This window comes from Lissotriton vulgaris, chromosome 7 (genome assembly GCF_964263255.1).
Source record: "Lissotriton vulgaris chromosome 7, aLisVul1.2, whole genome shotgun sequence".
Classification (NCBI taxonomy): Eukaryota; Metazoa; Chordata; class Amphibia; order Caudata; family Salamandridae; genus Lissotriton; species Lissotriton vulgaris.
In genome coordinates this window covers 1,397,909,086-1,397,928,067 of record NC_141695.1, presented here as the reverse complement: position 1 = coordinate 1,397,928,067, position 18,982 = coordinate 1,397,909,086, and the positions used below count along the sequence as shown (strand labels likewise).

Below are 18,982 nucleotides of genomic sequence, written 5' to 3'. Positions count from 1 at the left end.
GGAGGAGGCTGCTGGCGCAGATGGTCGGTGGCCGTTCCCCTCAAGGCGGCGGTGCTGGTGAGAATAAGGAGGCAGGAGCAAGTAACCTCCCAAGCGGACGACAGGTGAGCAATGGGTGTTGGCCGTTCACCTAATGGCAGGGTCTCGATATCTGGCATGTCCCGCGCTGCGGGAGGGCCAGGCCGGCTTTGAGGGCCTCCGGCGCCCTCCGCTGACGTGTTGCGTGTGCACCTCGTGCAGCCCCCTGGGAGTTGTAGGCAGAAGGGGGCTGCTGGCGCAGATGGTCGGTGGCCGTTCCCCTCACGGCGGCGGTGCTGGCGAGAATAAGGAGGCAGGAGCAAATAACCTCCCAAGCGGACAACAGGTGACCAATGGGTGTTGGCCGTTCACCTCACGGCAGGGTCTCGATAGCTGGCGCGTCCCCTACGCTGAGTCATCAACGTGATGGCGTTCACGTTGAAGGGAATTAATTGGCAGATGAAGCCGCGGAACCAGCTGTGCAAACGGCTTCTGTAGCTGCAATCACTCGTTAAAAAACGAAAATAGACGGCAAAATAATGCTAGCTGTCAATGCCACAAGCAAAGGCAGCGGTGCAGCGTTACCTAATAAGTTTCCACTCAAATACTCATATATAATTGATGCAAACTCCGTTCCTTTAGCTCGAATCCCTGGAGTGTGGGATAGGTTAATTCCAAACAGGAGACGCAGAGTAGTTTTGATATACGAAGCACATTTGGGAAAGGGTCTGATACATCAGGGGATCTCTAAGACTATACTAGAATTACAAGAGAGATACTGGTGGCCAGGAATGAATGCACACATTTACACATTTGTAATTAACTGCAATGACTGCAATAGAAATCACAGCGCAGAACGCCACCAGATTCCTGACCATAGCATAGCCAGCCCAGTACAAACACCATTCTTAGACAGCATTAGACTTTCTACACGCAGACGTCCCTGTGGACAAATGTGTCCCACAATTATTGAGACAAGGTTCATTTGGATGTGGCCTCATCGCTCGGCTGACGCTCGAAATGTTATAAAAGATTTGCGAGTCTTTATTGGCACATACGCAGTTGGCACGCTACATTCTGACCAGGGTCCTGCGCTTAGCTCTCGAGCTTACAAGGAGGCCATGGCCAAATTGGGCGTTGCATTGCGATTCTCTAGTCCATTCCATCCTGAGTGAAATTCGGTTGTGGAGAAAAAAATCGGGACATAAAGCAACCTATAACAGCTAGGGTATTAGGCTCGGGTGACCGGTGGGTCAAACATCTAATAAGTGTCCAACGTAGTCTTAACAATCTGCCAAGAAGTTCTCTGGGGGGAATCACTCCATATAAAGTGTTTTTTGGGACCAGAATGTTAGTAGCGGACCTCGATTGTCAGACTTCAGTGGTAGACCAAAAAACCTTTGATATCAAAGATCGTTTGGCTGTTTTACAGGACTTAAATGAAATAAGAACGAAACAAAGCAATGTGTTCCTGAAGCGAACCACCACTGAAGAAAAACCGACCATCCCAGCAAGGCCTGTCTGGATTCCTAAGCTCGGGGATCTAGTCAGAGAAAAGATCGCGGATAAGAAGGAATTTGAGCCTTCTTACAGACAACCAGTACCTGTCCTAGCAATCCACGGATCAAGAACAGTATTACTGCCGCCCCTTGCTGGTAAAAAGGAGAACAGGTTTGTGTCACTCGACCTGGTCAAAGCACACCATGTGGCCGATCATAAGCAGTAGGCCAAGTGGACTCCGACCAAGTAGCAGACCCCCTAATATAGCTACTATCCAAGAGGCTCAACCTGAGAGACTCATCGCCTTTGAATAATCTGCAGTGCGAAAAGAAGGACTATGCAACAAAGCAATGGAACTTGTACCTCTTGAAACCCAAATAACAGTTTGTCAAGAAACACCTGTCTACAATGAGGTAACAAGTGATCAAGTGGTTCCAGCGATTTGGACAAAACCGGATGCAATCCCCACCATTGACAGAACTGCCTCTGGCTATTTCATTAACTTTGATACGTTTTCTGAGAATCCCATTGAACCTGAAATGACGCCAGCAAAAAGAACTTTCAAAGAACAAGCAACAGACCTTTATCATCACCTGGAAAAGATTTACCTGGTTCCGCCATGGATTGAACTTTGTATTGTGTTGGCTGTGCTTTTTCTTCTACTGTGGTTGACTCTGGTAATTACTTTGGGAATGCTGATAAGTGGAAGATATGTCAAAATAGACACAGCAAGTAAGAACATCAACTTACTACTCAAGACACACAAATCATCCCATCTTGAACCACAAGACTTGTCATCAGTGAATATCACAGCCGTTCCTATACCTGGTGGTATAGCTTGGGACAGAACTGAATATGACACTTTTGGCCCGTCAGAGCTGTTGAAGATTCCACACTTATTCAAGATTTCATTAAGTGACTTTGTTTCATCTAGTACCTTTTCTGATGATTGGGACTTCGAGACTGTTAATAACATGATGTCAGACTTAGAAATGTCTGCAGTCTTCACAAATCATGAATATTTAGAAGGTTCATCAGACTATGAACAAATGTGTTATTATAATCACTATGGTCATCATTTCCTGCACAAATCTCCAAATCCTAGAAATGTATTAATGTATAACCAATGGGAACATTGTCCTAAGCCACCAAAGAGTAGCTCAAAAACATTTGCAAGAAAATTTCCGTACTTTTCAGGGTTCAATATATCCAATGCTGAATCGTTGCCTGCCAGACACTGAAACTATCCCTTCGTTCCTGCTGTTTGCTTCCACCATCGACCGGCCGGGCTTGGCTCCGCCGGTCTGCTTGCTGGCCGCCTACAAGCCCCAGGATCCTTAGGGGCAGGACGCTGAATCTCCACGCGCCAGGTGGCGCATAAAGACACGCTTGGTCCCTCGTCCCGCGAGGACGCACGCGGGACGTGCCGGGAGAAGCCCGGGACAAGGGAGGTACCGTCTGTGGCCGTCCGGGGCCGAAGGAGGCTGTGCTGGGCCACCCCCCTAAGATCCTGACATCTATTGTAAAGACTGGAATTATAGGCGAATAAGACGTTTCCGGATCCCTAAGGTCTGAGCACATACATGTTGAGAGTAATTGTTATTTGATATATCACAATTAAGTGCCGTCTCATATATCATGCCTACTCAAACAGACAAAGGGGGAAATCTATTTTTTAAACACACAGGTGGGAGCCTCATGGGGACTTTAGATAACTATATCACCCGGGCAGCAGCCGCATTAGACCGGGAGATAGTAGATGCGGAAAAACGGCTCTCATTAGAAATATTCTCAAAACGATCCTCTCTGGGTCCTATTAAGTGCTGTATAACCCCTGAGAACCGTTTAAACCAACGCCTTAGTGACTTGGGTTTGCCCGACATAAGTATAGGGTCGGATACACAAAGTGATATCATCCTGGGGAATAGTACACAGGACACACAGAATGGCAACATCAACGAGAAAAATGTGCCTTGTAAGACACCCCCAACAAAGACACCGGTATGCCCTAGTGCCGAAACGCTATCATGTACCACAAAAAATGGGAAACGATAGCGGGGTGGGGGTTAACAGAAAGGCAAACGGGCAAAGGTCCCCAAACTAACAACTAAGATGGGTAAATGGGTAGGCATACATAAACAGAAAGAGGTGGTCTTTTCCGCTCAGAATAGGAGCGCACCCCCTCTCCAGAAAAACGGCCAATCGCAACAAACGAAACATTTACCACCGATGGTACAGGGAGAGAAAGGGCTGATAGGATGGGTGGAACAGCTTGTAAAGTCCCTAATGTTACCTCTCATTGAGAGACTGAAAATAATTAGCACAAGTATTGATAAACTGCAACAGGTTACAGCTGATAACACTCAACTGCTACACTCTTTAGTGGATATTAATAAGGCGGGAGGACATGCTATACACTCAGGCAAACGGCCCAATTTCAAACCAACCCCCGCACCTACCCCCACTAAATCTGCAACATCATTAGAAAAAAGAATCTCTACTAATAATGATAACAGTTCAACAGTCATAAAGGACAGTTGTCAGAGCACGGAGGGTAGCTGTAGCATTGTGAGGATTTCCCAAACACACCGGGTTGAGGGTGAACAATCAGCCACAATGACTAATGGACACACACAGACCAAAATACCAGTGCATGGGGTGGGCAATTGCACGTTTCTAGACCCCCCCCCCAAAGCACTCCCTTAGTGATCGTTCTGGGAAACGTTCCCCCTCTCCGTCAAGGAGAAAGAGAGGACTTCTCCCAGATTAAAAACAAGGTCACACACTGGCTCTCTCGAAACACTGCAGGAGGCAATAGGGCAGCACATAATATAATTATGGCTCGTCGAGTAGCCTGGGTGGGTCACTCCAGGAAAACTAGAGAAGGAGACTGCATTGTAGTAAATTTTAACAGCCCAGTTCCAGTTGAGATGATACTTAGGGAGGCAGAGGGTGGTCCCCTGCCGGCAGGGCAGGGAATATAAATATTGCCCCTTTGATTCTTTTATAGACCAGGGCTGCAGGGTTCTCACAGCCACTACACCAACAGAAACAGGATGCCTGTTCACAATCAGGTTTATCCCAGAAAGACAGAAGGGTGGGAAACAATACCCTCGAGATTCAATGCAGCCCAGACGAGGGGGGACCAGGTTCTTTATCAGACATAGAGGTTACAAACAGATTCAATGCCCTATTGGGTCTTAATGACTGCGACTGACTGGGGGAAACGCTTCCAGTTACCCCCATCACAATGGTTCTTATACCCCCCTGTATACGCCTCAGCAACGGCCAATCCAGAGAGTGATTCGAATAATTTTACCTCTGACATCCCTTCTAGTTTCCCCCCACAAGATACCTCATACACCTCCTCTGTATACCCCCCAACACTGGTTAGCCCAGAGAGCGATTTTAATAACTTTACCTCTGGCATCCCCACTGACACTGCACAGTTAGCAGTTAAAGGACCTTGCGGGGTAACCCACCCTAGACCAACCCAACCTGATCTATCTAGACAGCCTGTCAGGGTGATTGGAGAGGCCAACCAAGAATGTAATATTCTTTCCTGGAATATTGCCGGGCTGATGGGAAAGGTTCAAGACCCCTTATGGGTGCAGTTTGTAAGTACATACTCCATCATCTGCCTTCAAGAGACATGGATCACCAACAGTAACCCGTCATTGGTGGGTTACAAATCATTCTCTGTTCCTGCAAAAAGCTCAAATAGCAGACGAGCGTCTGGAGGATTAGTTATCTTCACCTCCCTGGCACTAAGATGTAGTATTAGGGCTTTTTCCTCAGGCAATGGAAACATCCGGGCCATTATCTTGGGAAAAAAAGAAAGCAGCCTGTGCGTGATAAATTTCTGTAACGCAACTACTCAGGGGGAGGGCTGTAGGATCACAGAACTACATAACTTTATCACACAATGTCGCGGGCCAACTAGAAGGAACCTGCTATTAGCAGGTGACTTCAATGTACACCCCTGCGGCGACCCACTGCTAAACACCTTAGCGACTATGGGTTGCCAGCAGATAACGGGGTTACATTTTGAACATACAAAACAGGGAAATTAGTTGAACCTAAAGAGACTTATGATCTGCAAGTTGCAAGGACTTCTGCCGAGATACATGCCCTCTTAACTACAAACTGCCCTGTACATTTATCAGAAATGTTAAGTCATAGCTTAAACATGTCTGATACGAGAGGTATTGTACATGTATTTAAGACCATATTTTCTGGACTGTTAGCACCTTTTGAAGCAGTCCTAGGAATTTTTCCAAACTTCGTGCACTCAGTGTTTGGCGGACTGCCTCTCATTTTGGGACTCGCTGCAGTGATACTATTTTTGCTCCTATTGCTGCGATATGGCAAGCCAATTCACCGGCGACACCCAGTTCTCCATGAAGACAACTCTACTGGCGATGAAGTGTTGTAAGCGTGTCATCCAAATTTTGGGACTACCTCGTCTATGAGACTTAAATACCACATGGTTTCTGTCCCTCAGACCAATCTGGCAAGAATGCATCTTGCCTGTTCTACGCTGCCGGCTATGCGGAGAAGAATGCGTGCTAGACATCTGTCAAATAGTCCCATCAGTCATGCCAACGGATGTTGATACTATGCTTGAACCAGTAACGGCCCGTGCACTGTGGTGTCCCCAGCGGCTACCAATTCTGATGACGGCATTCATTGAGATCTCACAGGCACAAATTGCTGACGGTGAGGTACGAGAGGAAACAGGCGCGCAGATACCATCCATTACGAACATTGCTAATGCGACCAATGCTGATGGCGATGCTCCACATCTATGTGCGGTTAATCTTCGAAACGAGGTAATCCAACTTTCACCTACAATGGTAGATGACTTTTTTACAGACTTAGAAGATTTGATGTTTTCTCCAAACACTAACACTGACTTTTAATTTAGCACAGAGTGTTCTGAGAGACTTTGAATTTGACCTTCATTTTTTAAAAACAAAGAACTTTTCCTATGATTAACTTTTATTCCAAATTTTTATTTTTCAATTTTTGACACAAAGTAATCTGCTTAAAGTAGAACTATTCATAGAGAGCAAGAATTCTTTGAAAAAAAACTTCCAGAGACAATATTTGACCTTGTCCACATACACAAACGTTTTTATGTAATCTGACATGAAATGGTATCGGCCTTTTTTCTTCTGCATTCACGAGCCATTTCATAAATGTATATTTTCATGATTCATTCATTTAGCATCCAATTGGGGGAAAAACCTTTACAACGAAGGTTTTACAACACGGTACTGTTACCACGCTACTTTTACAACGCAAGTCGTTACAACGACTTGCGCTGTGGGGCGCTCCAGGATAGTAAATAGTTTAATTTACTATCCAACTCCTTCCCTACTAACCACGGGGACTGGAGTTGGAATAGTAAATTAAAATATTTACTATCCAGCACCCCTCAACGCAAGTCGTTGTAACGACTTGCGTTGTAAAAGTTGCGTAGTAACGGCACGCGTTGTAAAAGTACGCGTTGTAATGTCGTACATCCATCCAAATGTCAACATATATGCTTAGAATGAACAATTGTTTTAAATACGTACAGCACCAATGCTATTTTGGGTACAACCAGTACCATTGCAGTTTTATGTGCTTTGGGTGGGTTTTAACACATCATGTTTAGATATCTTTTATGTGTTTAGAACTTAGTAATGTCGTACATAAGAAAGCGGAGTGGGTGTTGTATGGTGTTTTAGATTCCAAATGAATTTTCCCGATTCATGCCCTTATATAGGTATAATTCACATTGCCCTTATATAGGCATAAAAATCAAGCCATTATTTTAGCCCATGCTACCCAAATACAGGCATTGCTACTTTCATCAGTTCATCAAACGTCCCAACGATTTCTTGGAAAACCAGACTCTTAAGCAGAAGGGACTTCCCCTAGCCTAGATATTGATTTCTCCAAGAAACTCATTATTATGCATGAACAGCTATTCCTTAGGGGTTCATCCATGACGTTCATATGCCCGACTTTACGTCAAAGCTGGCATTTCTAAACACCTTCAAGGTATAAATATACTTTCATTTACTATAGCAAAGTAAGGTGTGGTTTGGTGCAGTTCGACTACCTACTTGCCTGGCGCAGCTCGCTACAGCAAGTGCCGAAGGAAGCTGACGCACTGGCAAGAAGCTGTCCTCCTCTGTCGAGAATCCAGCTCGTGTTTCTGACTCCCCTTGCAGGGTGTTGGGAAATCGAGACAGAGATACCGACCTCTTTCTTTCTAAGGTATGGAGCTGATTTAGAACCTAGAGAAACCTTTGGCAGTTCTTGGCAAAAACTAAACCTATGCTAAAGACCATTCTTACTTCTTCCCTCGAACTACGCTTAGGTTAGGTACATTGGGGAAGGCGTATTTTAGAAGCACCAGTTGAGTATTTTAGCCTGTGTTAGTTATGTATGTATTTCATATCACTACACAATGCTATTACAGTATTATTTTATAATACTATTCTGGCTGTACACATTATACTTTGCATTCTGTCTAACAATAGTAGCAGTTCACCTCTCTTGCATGAGAAAGAATACTGTTCAATAAACCTTTTATTGAAAACGTCTGTCTCACTATTTCTCTGCAACTCTGTAGAAACGATGCGTGCACGATTGACTGAGTAAAATAGTTATCTATTGTTTACACGACTCTGAAGATATTTCCCAGTCCTAGGGAAGCAAAGTTGTCATGTTTATGCGGTTTTCAGAAATGAATCCCTTCTTGTGTATTCGAGAAAGTTTCTAGTGACCTCTGAGCTAGCTGGCACTCGCAATTAAGTTTAGTATATTCGATAGAGACATACTGACCTAAGTCCTATGTCACATCTATAGGATATATTATTCCAATGCGCAGAACCTATTAGGAATATAGAAACTACACTACATAACAATGGTAATATCCTGTGGTTCACTAGTCTGGCAATTTTAACATTCACAAATAACGTGAGCAACATGGATAAGTCTGAGAATCATTCATGTTCCATAATTGGACAAGCCTTTGTAAAACGTATTCATTCAAATGTTCAAGAAACTGACAAATTCATTTTGATCAACAAAATAAATTTCTGAATACTTCTCTGTTTTCCCAAATGTCCTTCTGAGACAAATTATTTGGAAGAAATAAGTATAATCAAGGAAATCCAGGATCTGTGTATTTCTGTTGTAGGGGCAGCAACATTGTATCACAGTTGCTAAACAAGGATGCCGTGAGCCACCAGGGAAGCAATATCCAGATATCCAAGATGGTTTACGCCTCTCAGAATATGTGAAAGTTCAGGGCCCAATAGGTATTGGTCATTGCTAGCACACTGCAGCGTAGCACATTCTCTGAGCATGCACAGCCTCCGTACAGACATTCCAGCACTCAGTGATGACGGCATCATTTCCATCCTTGAAAAGAAGCAAATATGAGCACGTTAGGAGTATCGTCCACTTACATGAAACCCCTTGTGAACTCGGCAGAGCAGTAAGCAGTGTCTCTAGTCATGCTTCCTGACAAAATCCCAAAGGGTGCTTGGGCAAAATTGATTATAATGAATGTGCTTTCAGTTTTATACATTGGATGTTTCCTTAAGCCTATATCCTTTTTTGACGTAGCAGGACTAGTCTCATCTACCAGAGATGTGATGATGACTTTCCGCTGCACCTAAGCTGACTAAGTTGAGCAGGCCAAAGATAGTTTTCCTTCTGTTTTTTTTATATTTCAGAAATTTTTATCCCTCCCACGTTTCATGGGATTTGAGTGCACCCTTGTTAGAATAGAGGGCAAGCAGATAGTCCGTTGCATAAGTTTTACTTTTGCTAAAATACTAGTTAAGGACTACCCTCGATTTGGCAAACAATGTGAGAAATGGACTACCCAAAGTCAACGTTATTTGAGTTCAGAACTAATTGGATGCATATGCTTGTTGTGAGCGTTTGCTTCAGCATTTGAGAATCCAAATATGACAACATGATCCTACGAGCTGACACAGTGCATCTGGAAACCGTGCATCCTTTCATCATCCTTTAAATCCAAGCCTAAGATGGAATTGTCAAACATCCTGTAACATAGTGTGTTGTATGGGGCAGGTCAGAGGTTTGGCATGCTGTACAGACAGTTGGCAGAGCTAGTGACCTTTTGGATAACATGACTAGGGCCACACTGGCCATTATGTCACTCTGATATTTTCTTGGTGAGATGCAGGTTAGAGCGCTGCTTTCAGAGCAGGATGGGCTGCAGCAATCCAACCATGCTTCCATTATCCAATGTTTGTCGAACAGTGATTGTATTGTCCTGAAAGGTTTGAATATTTTGGTCAAGGCAGATTTTGGTTTCCAGTCCAGCCCTGAACTGGAGTCCCCATAAGTGCTCCTACCTTGGGATGATCTGCCAAAGGAGGCATGTGAATCCCGAATTTTGATACTGAAATCCAAGCAGGGGAGCTTGGATTAATTTTGATACCAGCCTTAGTTAGACAATGTCAGTCATGAGAATAAAGGAACTGGGAAGTTGGCAGTAGCTCAGGACAGGGACCTGTGAAAAGAATTATCAACCCGAATGGAAAGGTGTGGGTTGGACAACCTTCCAAGGTGGATTCTTTGCAGGACAATAACTACCGTATTGGACACCACATGGACGTATTCTGTGTATCATCCCGGTCAGCTTCATCCCACCACTTCAGGGATGTCAAGGGAAGTCTTAAGCACAGAATATGACCCCCTTAGGTAATGCTAATCAGGACATTAGGCCAGACTAAATTGAAATCCGTTTCTGATTGATGAGTAATTTGGAGGGTCGACACATCAAAAATAGAATACCAAAACTATTTTTTGGTATGAGTGGTCCTCCATTGTCCCCAGATAGTAAACTATTCAAACTATAATCAGACTGAAAAATGTTTTTAGGAGTGAGGTTGTCTTCATCACTCTTTCCTTGCGTGGTCTTATAGTCCTTCCATAGGGTTATTCACCTATGGACCTATTCCTATAGCACATAGGGTCTCCAAAACACAAGGTTGAGTTGAAATAATAAGCCTTAAACTACCACTCTCTGAGGTAACCCAACATCTAGTGGGTGGCTGAGCGATAAAGCAGCAGACTATGACAAACAGGCAGATTAGTCAACCGCCTTTCAGCCTATGCTGGAGAGAAGGAAAAGCGAAAGGCATATCACTCTGATTTAAGATGAGCCAAGCCCCATCTAGCAAGAACTGAGCCAGAATAGACACAGGACAGCAGGAGCTCCCTCCTCTTGAAGTTGTCCTCGGTAAAAGCTCAGAGGCATGTCAGAATGTCCTTAATTTTATATGCCAGAGTGACTGACAAATCCATCTAGCCAATCCCTGGAGGGAAGGTGACCTCTTACTCAGTGAACCAATATGGTAAATCACTGTCATCTTTTCCTATCTGTAATCAAGGTATGTTTACTTAACAAAAACCTTCTAATACCTCCCACAGACCAGGAATAAATTAATGAGGAAGCCACCCAGAAGCCTAATCAGAGAACCCAGTCCTAAATCTCCCCAGTTTGGCCTGTGTTTAGGACGAATAATCATGCACGCAATTTACCCATTCAGATCCCCACCACACACAGTAATCATGTGTCTTGCCTAAAATCAGGAGGGCACAAACATTGGGGATACTTGACATTACTGCCTCTGGCCTGTGGCGCAGCATTTCCCTAGTGGCAAGAGTCCCTTTTCCACCATCCGTATACAACCTATATTATGTATCCTTCCTGTACTACACAGAGCGTAAGGGCCCAGGTCCGTTCTCGTGGTTGGGGCTTCAAATTGTGCTTCTTGTAGGTCCCAAGGCCTGCCAGGAAACTGGGGGCTGGCTCACTGCCTATCCAGGGCTGGTGGTGTACTGGATGGCTCTCCGTCCTGACCTAAGGCTTTGATCAAAGGTTCAGGAAGTGCTCTCATTGGGGGTCTTCGAGCCCCTGCAGGTCTTCATTTGTTTACTGACCCCAGTGTGCCCTGTCAAACAAAAGAGCTACGCATGGAAGGCACATGTGAGATTGCTGGAACAAGCCGTTTTCTATAGGCACCTGTGAGGTAGTCATTGTTTGCATGAGAGGATGTAAAGTAAAATTCTGCATCCCAAATGTACAGTGTGGTAAAGCCCTTCCACAACACAATCAGCACTATCAGTCAGCATCTTTGTGTTCCTTTGCATCTATCAATAGTTTTATTGACCAACCCATTCCCTTTTAGAGCATGCCACACAACTTTATTCATTCAAATTCAAATATCTTTATTCGGCACTTAAAAAGATACCATAAAAGTACATATAAAATTTCATTTAAAAAACATTTAAAAAACACATTAAAATGATTTTAAAAAGAGAGGTAAAAGACATTACATTCATATCAGGAAAATTTCTAATAATAGTTTCTGGTTACGGGGCATTACAGTTATTTGCTTCTCTTGTGTTCCTTAGCCTCATCGCCACCTTAATAAAACTTATTGTACAAAGCAGTGTATATGGATCCGAGGCTTCTTGTAAAAACAGTAAAGCTGCAAAGCCTGTCTTATTTTGGCTCTTTTGAGGATCCGTACTAGAAATTTTCGTCTGGGGGCTGAATAAAAAGAACATAACAAAACAAAGTGAAGGGTATCCTGCGGAGACCTACTGTCGCAGCCGCAGGTACCCTTCGACTCCACTAGTAAAGTAAATCCAGAGGGGACAGAGAGTAGGTGATGTAACATATTCAGTCTGAAACGGGTCATATAAAATCTGTCCTGTGCATTGTACATCACGGCAAGGTACGGTCCCATTCCATAAGACTTTTTCAGCAGGCTGTACACATAAACTGTAGTTTTATGTTTTTCTGTAACATCCCTATTCGTGGATCTCCTTTCACCATATAGTTTTTTATCCAGCGACTTATTCTGGGCATTTAGGGTTTCCGGTGTGGTAAAAAAGTTTTTGCAGCCGATTGCCTCCAGGGAATCTTTTACATACTTTATACAGGGGATATGGCCCCCTCTGTCCCGGTTCACACAGTCTTTGATAATTTGCCTGCTGAGGCCAGCCTCTGAGTTGGTCCAAATTTTAATCCAGGCTAGAAGCGGCCTGATCTTTATTCGGTCTTCAATATAGGGCTCTCCCAGTTCTTCATGTGTGATGTAGGATGGAGTACTCTGTGGCACTTTCAATAGCCTTTTAAAAAACGTATTTTCCTCCACAACTTTATTCATCCACCTGCCCATCCATTTCCATGTTCATGATTCAGTTTACGCTTCCACCTTCCCCTTGCTGTATTTAATCCATCATTCTTGTACTGCTTTTTTGAAACTTTATTCGATTTCATTGCATGTGAAATCATAAAAGTACAAGAGCATAAAAAACTTGGATAAAAACCTGTACTCAAAAAAGACAAATACTGAGTATAAAACTGGGGCGGAGGGGGGGACAATCTCATAAAATTACAGAAAAGACGTTTCCTTGCAGAGATCAGAATTCATTTATAGTGTAGACCATTCATGCACTGACTGTTTAACAATTCCTTTGCATCTACAGGACCCCAGACGTGAAATATGTAAGGTGGCAAAATTTCTGGGAAAGGACCTGAGCGCCGAGGTTCTGGAAAAGACTGTGCACCACACCTCATTCCAGCAGATGAAGGTCAACTCCAAGGTCAACGACGATGGGGTGCATCCGATTATAGTGGACAACAATATTGCCCCTTTCATGAGGAAGGGTAAGAGCATCTCAACTCCTGCTCCTCTGAGCCTCCCCAAAGGGTGCCACCAGTGCTTAATGTGCATGAAAAACATAGTGCATGTTCCTTAGAAGCCCTCCCCACTACTGGCACTGCTAAATGATGGGTTATCAGAACACCAAAGGTGCCCAATTTTATTTCCACTTCCTGTCTGCTTCTTTCACCAATCACCACTCTATACTTCCCCTCGCTTCACCTCACTGTTGCAGGTTCTTTTTCATTCCTGTTTTACCCTTTGTCACTGCTTTGTTATCTTTTTCTTAATGCTACTTCTCTCTTTCCTGTCTTTCTTTCTCTGAGTCGAACTCTGATGATAAAAATCAGTGCAAATCCTCACAATATACGGAAATGTCCACAGCCTTCAAACACTGGCATAAATTACGTTTGTGGTGCCACACTCTACTTGTAGTTTCAATTTAATCTCAGTTTTCCAGGACAGGATTTCTCTTTATTAGTATGTATTATAGTTTGTTCGGTTCGGTTTGAGCTAAATGTTCAGACCAAAAGGAATAAGATTATACCAATTGATGTTCGGGATAAGCGGACCCAAGTACAATGAAATGCTGCAGCAAATTCCTCCTAAACAAGCACTGGCCACATAAGTAATCACCAGCCAAACAACATTTTGATTTCAGCTAAGATGTTTTTATTGTAGTTCAGTTAGATCAAAATTTGAAAGGTAGACAATAATTATGGCAGGTATGTTAAAACAATAACTTGATAAAAGACATACTGACATGAGCACTGGTTGTAAAAAAGATTGATTTATTGAAGACAAGGTCATATAAAATCCTTTAATGACTGTTGGGACGGAAACATCCTCTGCATGGCATACAGGTGTGATCCCCCTTCCTCAGTGTTCAATTGCATTTGTATCTGGTAGACTGACTTTTATTTTGGCGCTAACATTGCGCTATTCTAAATGAAGCTGCAGAAGCGTAGGCCTGTCTCTGATTATGCGAGAACCTGAATATGTTTTGTCACCTGCAGAGGTGCACCAAGTATGCCCTCAAAGTGTATAGAGGACTGTTCTCGGTGTCTTTGGTAGAGCATATAAAACCGTGGTAGCAATATACAATGCCTTGAAATTTATAGTGTGACTAGATCTTGCTATATATGTCACTGAGGATGGAGACAGTAGCGGCTGGTGACATTTGAAAGTGGTTCGGCGCAAACTGATTTGCATACTGCACCATAGCGAGCGAGCGCAGCGAGCGAGCCCGAACCCCATAGGGAGGGTTTGGGGGGTTACCCCCCAAGAAAATGTTGAAAAAAGAGAAGAAAAATCATGCATTTTCAAGCAAATTTAAGAATGCAGGAAGGTTATTAAAGCAATTTTGAAAGTGCAGTTATTACATTCATAGATGGCATAACATAGGTAGCTGCTTATTCAGTATACCCACAGAGCTTCATACATTCCGTCCTATTACGCTCAGGTGCTGAATTCAAACTATCAGACTTTCATGAAAATCTCAGCTCTAAGAGTAGAAGAAGTTGCACAGCAGTTGGGAAACAGCCTTCACAAAGCATTGGGAACCACGCCTTACCTTTACCACGTTTCCATTAGAACGCATGTGAGTTTATCATGCATGTCTTTCCACACAGATTATAGTGTTTAGGTAAAAATCAAATATGCCATTTGATCATTAAAATCTGTTTAGTCCCCAAATAGGAACAAACACTAAAAAACTTTTAAAAACAGAGATAACAATGCATTTCTGAGTACCTCAATCAGTACTTTTTTTATTCAACAAACAAGTAGCAGCATTCACTTTGTGTAAATGAAATCTGCACGTCTCTCTTTCAGTGTAGCGAACTTAATTACTTTCATGTTGAAATCCGGTATTTTTTGGACTAATTTGCTCTCTACAGAGAGCATTACCAAAGCATTGAGTCTTTCCTCTAGCATGGTGTTCCTGAGGAATGTCTTAATGCGCTTTAAGGCTGAAAAACATTGTTCAGCTTCAGCTGTTGTCATTGGAGTGGTAATGACAATTTTTAGTAAACTCACTGTCTCTGTAAGTGACTTTTGCATATTCAGTTTATATATTAAAGTCAGCAATGTCAAGGCACTTGTGGCCTTCCGGTACACAGGCATTCGGTACAGTAAAGTCAACTCAGTTCTTAGCTGCTCTTTTTTGAGCATAGGATATGCTTCCACAGCCTGATTCAGAGCACGCTCCGGGAAGGATTCATCATATTGTGCAAACTCTTGACTTTGCAATAATGTGGCACTCACCAAATGTTTAGTGAATGAAAAACGTTCTTGTGCCTGCACAATTACAATGTCACATATCTCCTTTGCAATTCGAACCAGAGAGGTGATGTTTTGCCTGAGGTTTGCAAAAGAAGAATGCTCCGGCAGTTTGCTCTCTAAATTGTCAACCCCATCTCTCACTTTCCTTATGCTTTGTACAAATGTAGTGGTAGAGTCTTTCACAAAGACAGTATCTATGTCTTTCGTTGTAACTGATCGTATAACACATCGACATCACGCATTATTTCTTGAAATAAAAACAGTAAGAACTGAAACTCTTTGTCTTGTAGTGTTCTAATAAAGCCATGGGCTTCATTCTGACTTGTGTGATCAAACTCTTCATTCTCTCCTATGGCGGCAAAACATTTCTCAAGGCCCTCCCTATTTTCAAAGATTAGGTTCACTGTACGAATGTTAAAGTTCCAACGAGTTGAGGATCCCCTTGGAACGCTGTTGTCCACAATCTCATGAAGGGCTTCTGTTCTTTTGGGGGAACGTGAGAAGAATGCTGCCATGCCTCCTATATCCTGAAAGAAAACTCGTGTTTCTCTGATCTTTGATACTGCCTGTTGCATAATAAGATTGAGTTGGTGGGCGTAACAGTGCCCAAAATGAGCTTTAGGGTACACATCTCGAATTCGTTTCTGTACTTCACTAAGGCTTCCACTCATTACGGACGCACCATAATAGCTTTGTGCGATAAGTTTTTGTTTTTGAGGCAGGTCCGGAAAAATTAAGTTCAATTGACACAGTATAGCTTCAGTAATGGTTGCTGCACTAGAGTCTTTTAAATGTGTGAAACCATAGAACGTCTCCACAACGTTTCTGTCACTGTTAAGGTACCGAAACACTAACACAGACTGTGTTTTAGTGGCCACATCAGTGGTGTCATCAGCCTGAATAGCCACAAAGTCTGTGTTTCACAACTCTTGCACAATATGGCTTCTTATAATTTCGAGCATACATTCAAGGAGTTTATTTTGTATTGTTTTAGAGGTGCCCTTAACACCTTAGCTGCTTGTAAACATTTCTCCCCAGTGCTGCGCTGTCCATTAGAACTAGTGCTGAATGGACGTTCAATGGTCGTGCGCAGCACTGGGGAGGTAGCGCTGCTGACGACCATTGGCCGTCAGCAGCACTTAAGGGGCTAAAGACTGTAGCACGTGCTAAATGTGTTTCCAAATCCTTGTCTATGGTTGCCATTAAATCCACTAGGCCTCAGAAGATCCCAGGTTTTGAGGAAGTTTCTGATTTGTCATGGCCTCGCAATGCCAGTTCGAAAGCACCACAGAAACGAATGCAATCAATGATCTTGGATAGAATTTGTCTGTTCTTATCAACGGCCTCATTGTGTTTTTGTATGGTTTTGCGATATGCATCATTTGTCTGCTGCTCAATTGGTGTGTCTTCCCCCAACATTCTCAGTCTTGTCAGGTTTTCCATATGATTTCTTGTGAATGCATGCTTCTTTATTTTTTCAGATAAATGCTTCAAGTCGGTGATTCCTTGACGTGTCCAAGAAAAGTCACCACCAAACAGAAAGTAGGGGAAGCAGAACAGTGAATTTCCTATAGGGCATCCTGTAAGCCAATCAGCTTTTGTGTTCCAGGCATTTTAGAATGTACGTTTTGACATTTTTTCTCTGTCCTGGGAAGTTTTCTGTAGGTTAATTTCAGGCTGATGGGTTGTAATTGCTTTAAATGTAGTTTATTGTTCAAGTGGCCGTGCCTGCAATGACCTTGCAATCAGCTCTTGTACTGTATTCATGATGGTGTTGCTACCCTTACCAATATATATATTAAAGAAACCTGTCAATAATCAAAGTACAACGTATAAGGTGCAGTGCAATAATATCAAATTTCAGTATAAATACATATATCTTGTGCAGTATCGTAATACATCTCCAACAGCTCCCCTTTCCACAAAAAGGCAGATAAAAATACAGCCGTACTGCCTCCTGCCTCACTGTGCCATAGTGGTTGCTGGAGGCACTGAAACACTCACTGCTTGAGGGCTTTGAGAGTGACCACATGCATAGCCCTAACTCCCATGTAAAAAAATATAGCATCAGTTTGCTTACCTTTAACACTGGTGTTTGCTGGGTGGTAGCCGGGGTGAAAGAGCAGCAAAGGAGGTTGGGGTCCTCTTTTTGTTTGCTGAGAAATTGCCCCAAAATGCGGTAAGGTTTCAGATTGTCAGGCTTTACCAGGTGCTGAAAATGAAAAAATAACAATTTATTATTGAAACACTAGGGTAATCAAACGAAGACTGTGGGGAAAGAAACATAACGCGCCAATTTTATTCTTGCAGTTTGCATGCAGCTCCTAGATGACCGTTATTAGCTAGCAGTTGTATGTTAGGATTTTATCTTACAAACTGCAAGTAACAAAAGGATCTCGCTGACAAAAGCAGTGACTCACTGACCTATTTACATCATATGCACATGTTGTGATCTGCATCAGGTACATAGTAGTGTTGTAGAGTGGATTGGTGCACTGCCATTACAGACAACACGTTATCAATTGAAATGACCATTACATTTTCACTAACATACAGTTTTACTGCGCACAAACAATAATGTGTGGAAATGTCATCACCTACTTTAATGATGAGTTTTGATCATATTCAAATATTTGTTTTCATCCCAGTTCAGAATTACAAAGAAAATGTGCTTCATTTTTACTTTCCTAATTCCGATATAACAACAGCAAAGATAATGTTTGTTGGGTGCAAGAAAAAAATAACATCCTACACCCTCTAGTCTCATATGGGCACTGTGCAGGATTGTCACATAAAAACATTTCTATCACTTTGAAGTCAGAGAAAGAAAAGTAAACACCAAGCTCCCTTGGAAGACAGAGAGTGACATTTGAGCTCTGTCTTCGATGCACAGCAAATGTGACAAGATAAGATGTAAAGGCCTGTTTACAGAGATGCAGGACTCGGAAGGATCCAGTAAACAAGGGATGCCCACGAGAGAGATGTACTCAAGCTGGACAGCCCAAAGCAGCTAAAACCAGAAAATAGAAAGCAGGCAACTGTGAGTTACAAACTACAAAGACAATGGTAAGCAATAGGTGAAATGTATTCCCAGAGAAGCTTTCAGAATTTCCCCACGATCTCATGAGCAAACCAAATAGCTGCACCATCTGGTAGGCTTCGACCTAAGAATGAGGCTCTGTGGAATAAAATGTTTTCCTAGGATCACACAGTTTGGATAAGCAAGGAAGCCGGTATTGCACGTTATCTGATTCTATGTTTTGAGATTTGGCCACCAGATGTGTGTCTCTCTTTCTCTCCCTCTCTCTCTCTGTCTCTCTCCCTCTCTCTCGTCCTCTCCCTCACCCTCACCCTCTCCCTCGCTCTCTTTCTCCAAATTGCAGTTTCATATAGTGCGAACTGGACCTAAAGGTATCAGAGCACTTTACATGAGCTGGGAGAGAACACACATCCTATACTTCGTA

General features: G+C 43.0%; 1 protein-coding gene across 1 annotated transcript in view; it reads left to right on the top strand.

The window, feature by feature from the left end:
- LOC147705714 (sulfotransferase 1 family member D1-like) overlaps positions 1–18,982 on the top strand; it is a 332,723-nt gene that overhangs the window by 291,330 nt on the left and 22,411 nt on the right. The window contains exon 7 of the mRNA XM_086928974.1: positions 13,060–13,240. Coding sequence (XP_086785100.1) covers positions 13,060–13,240 — 181 coding nt within the window. The remainder of the gene's footprint in view (positions 1–13,059; positions 13,241–18,982) is intronic.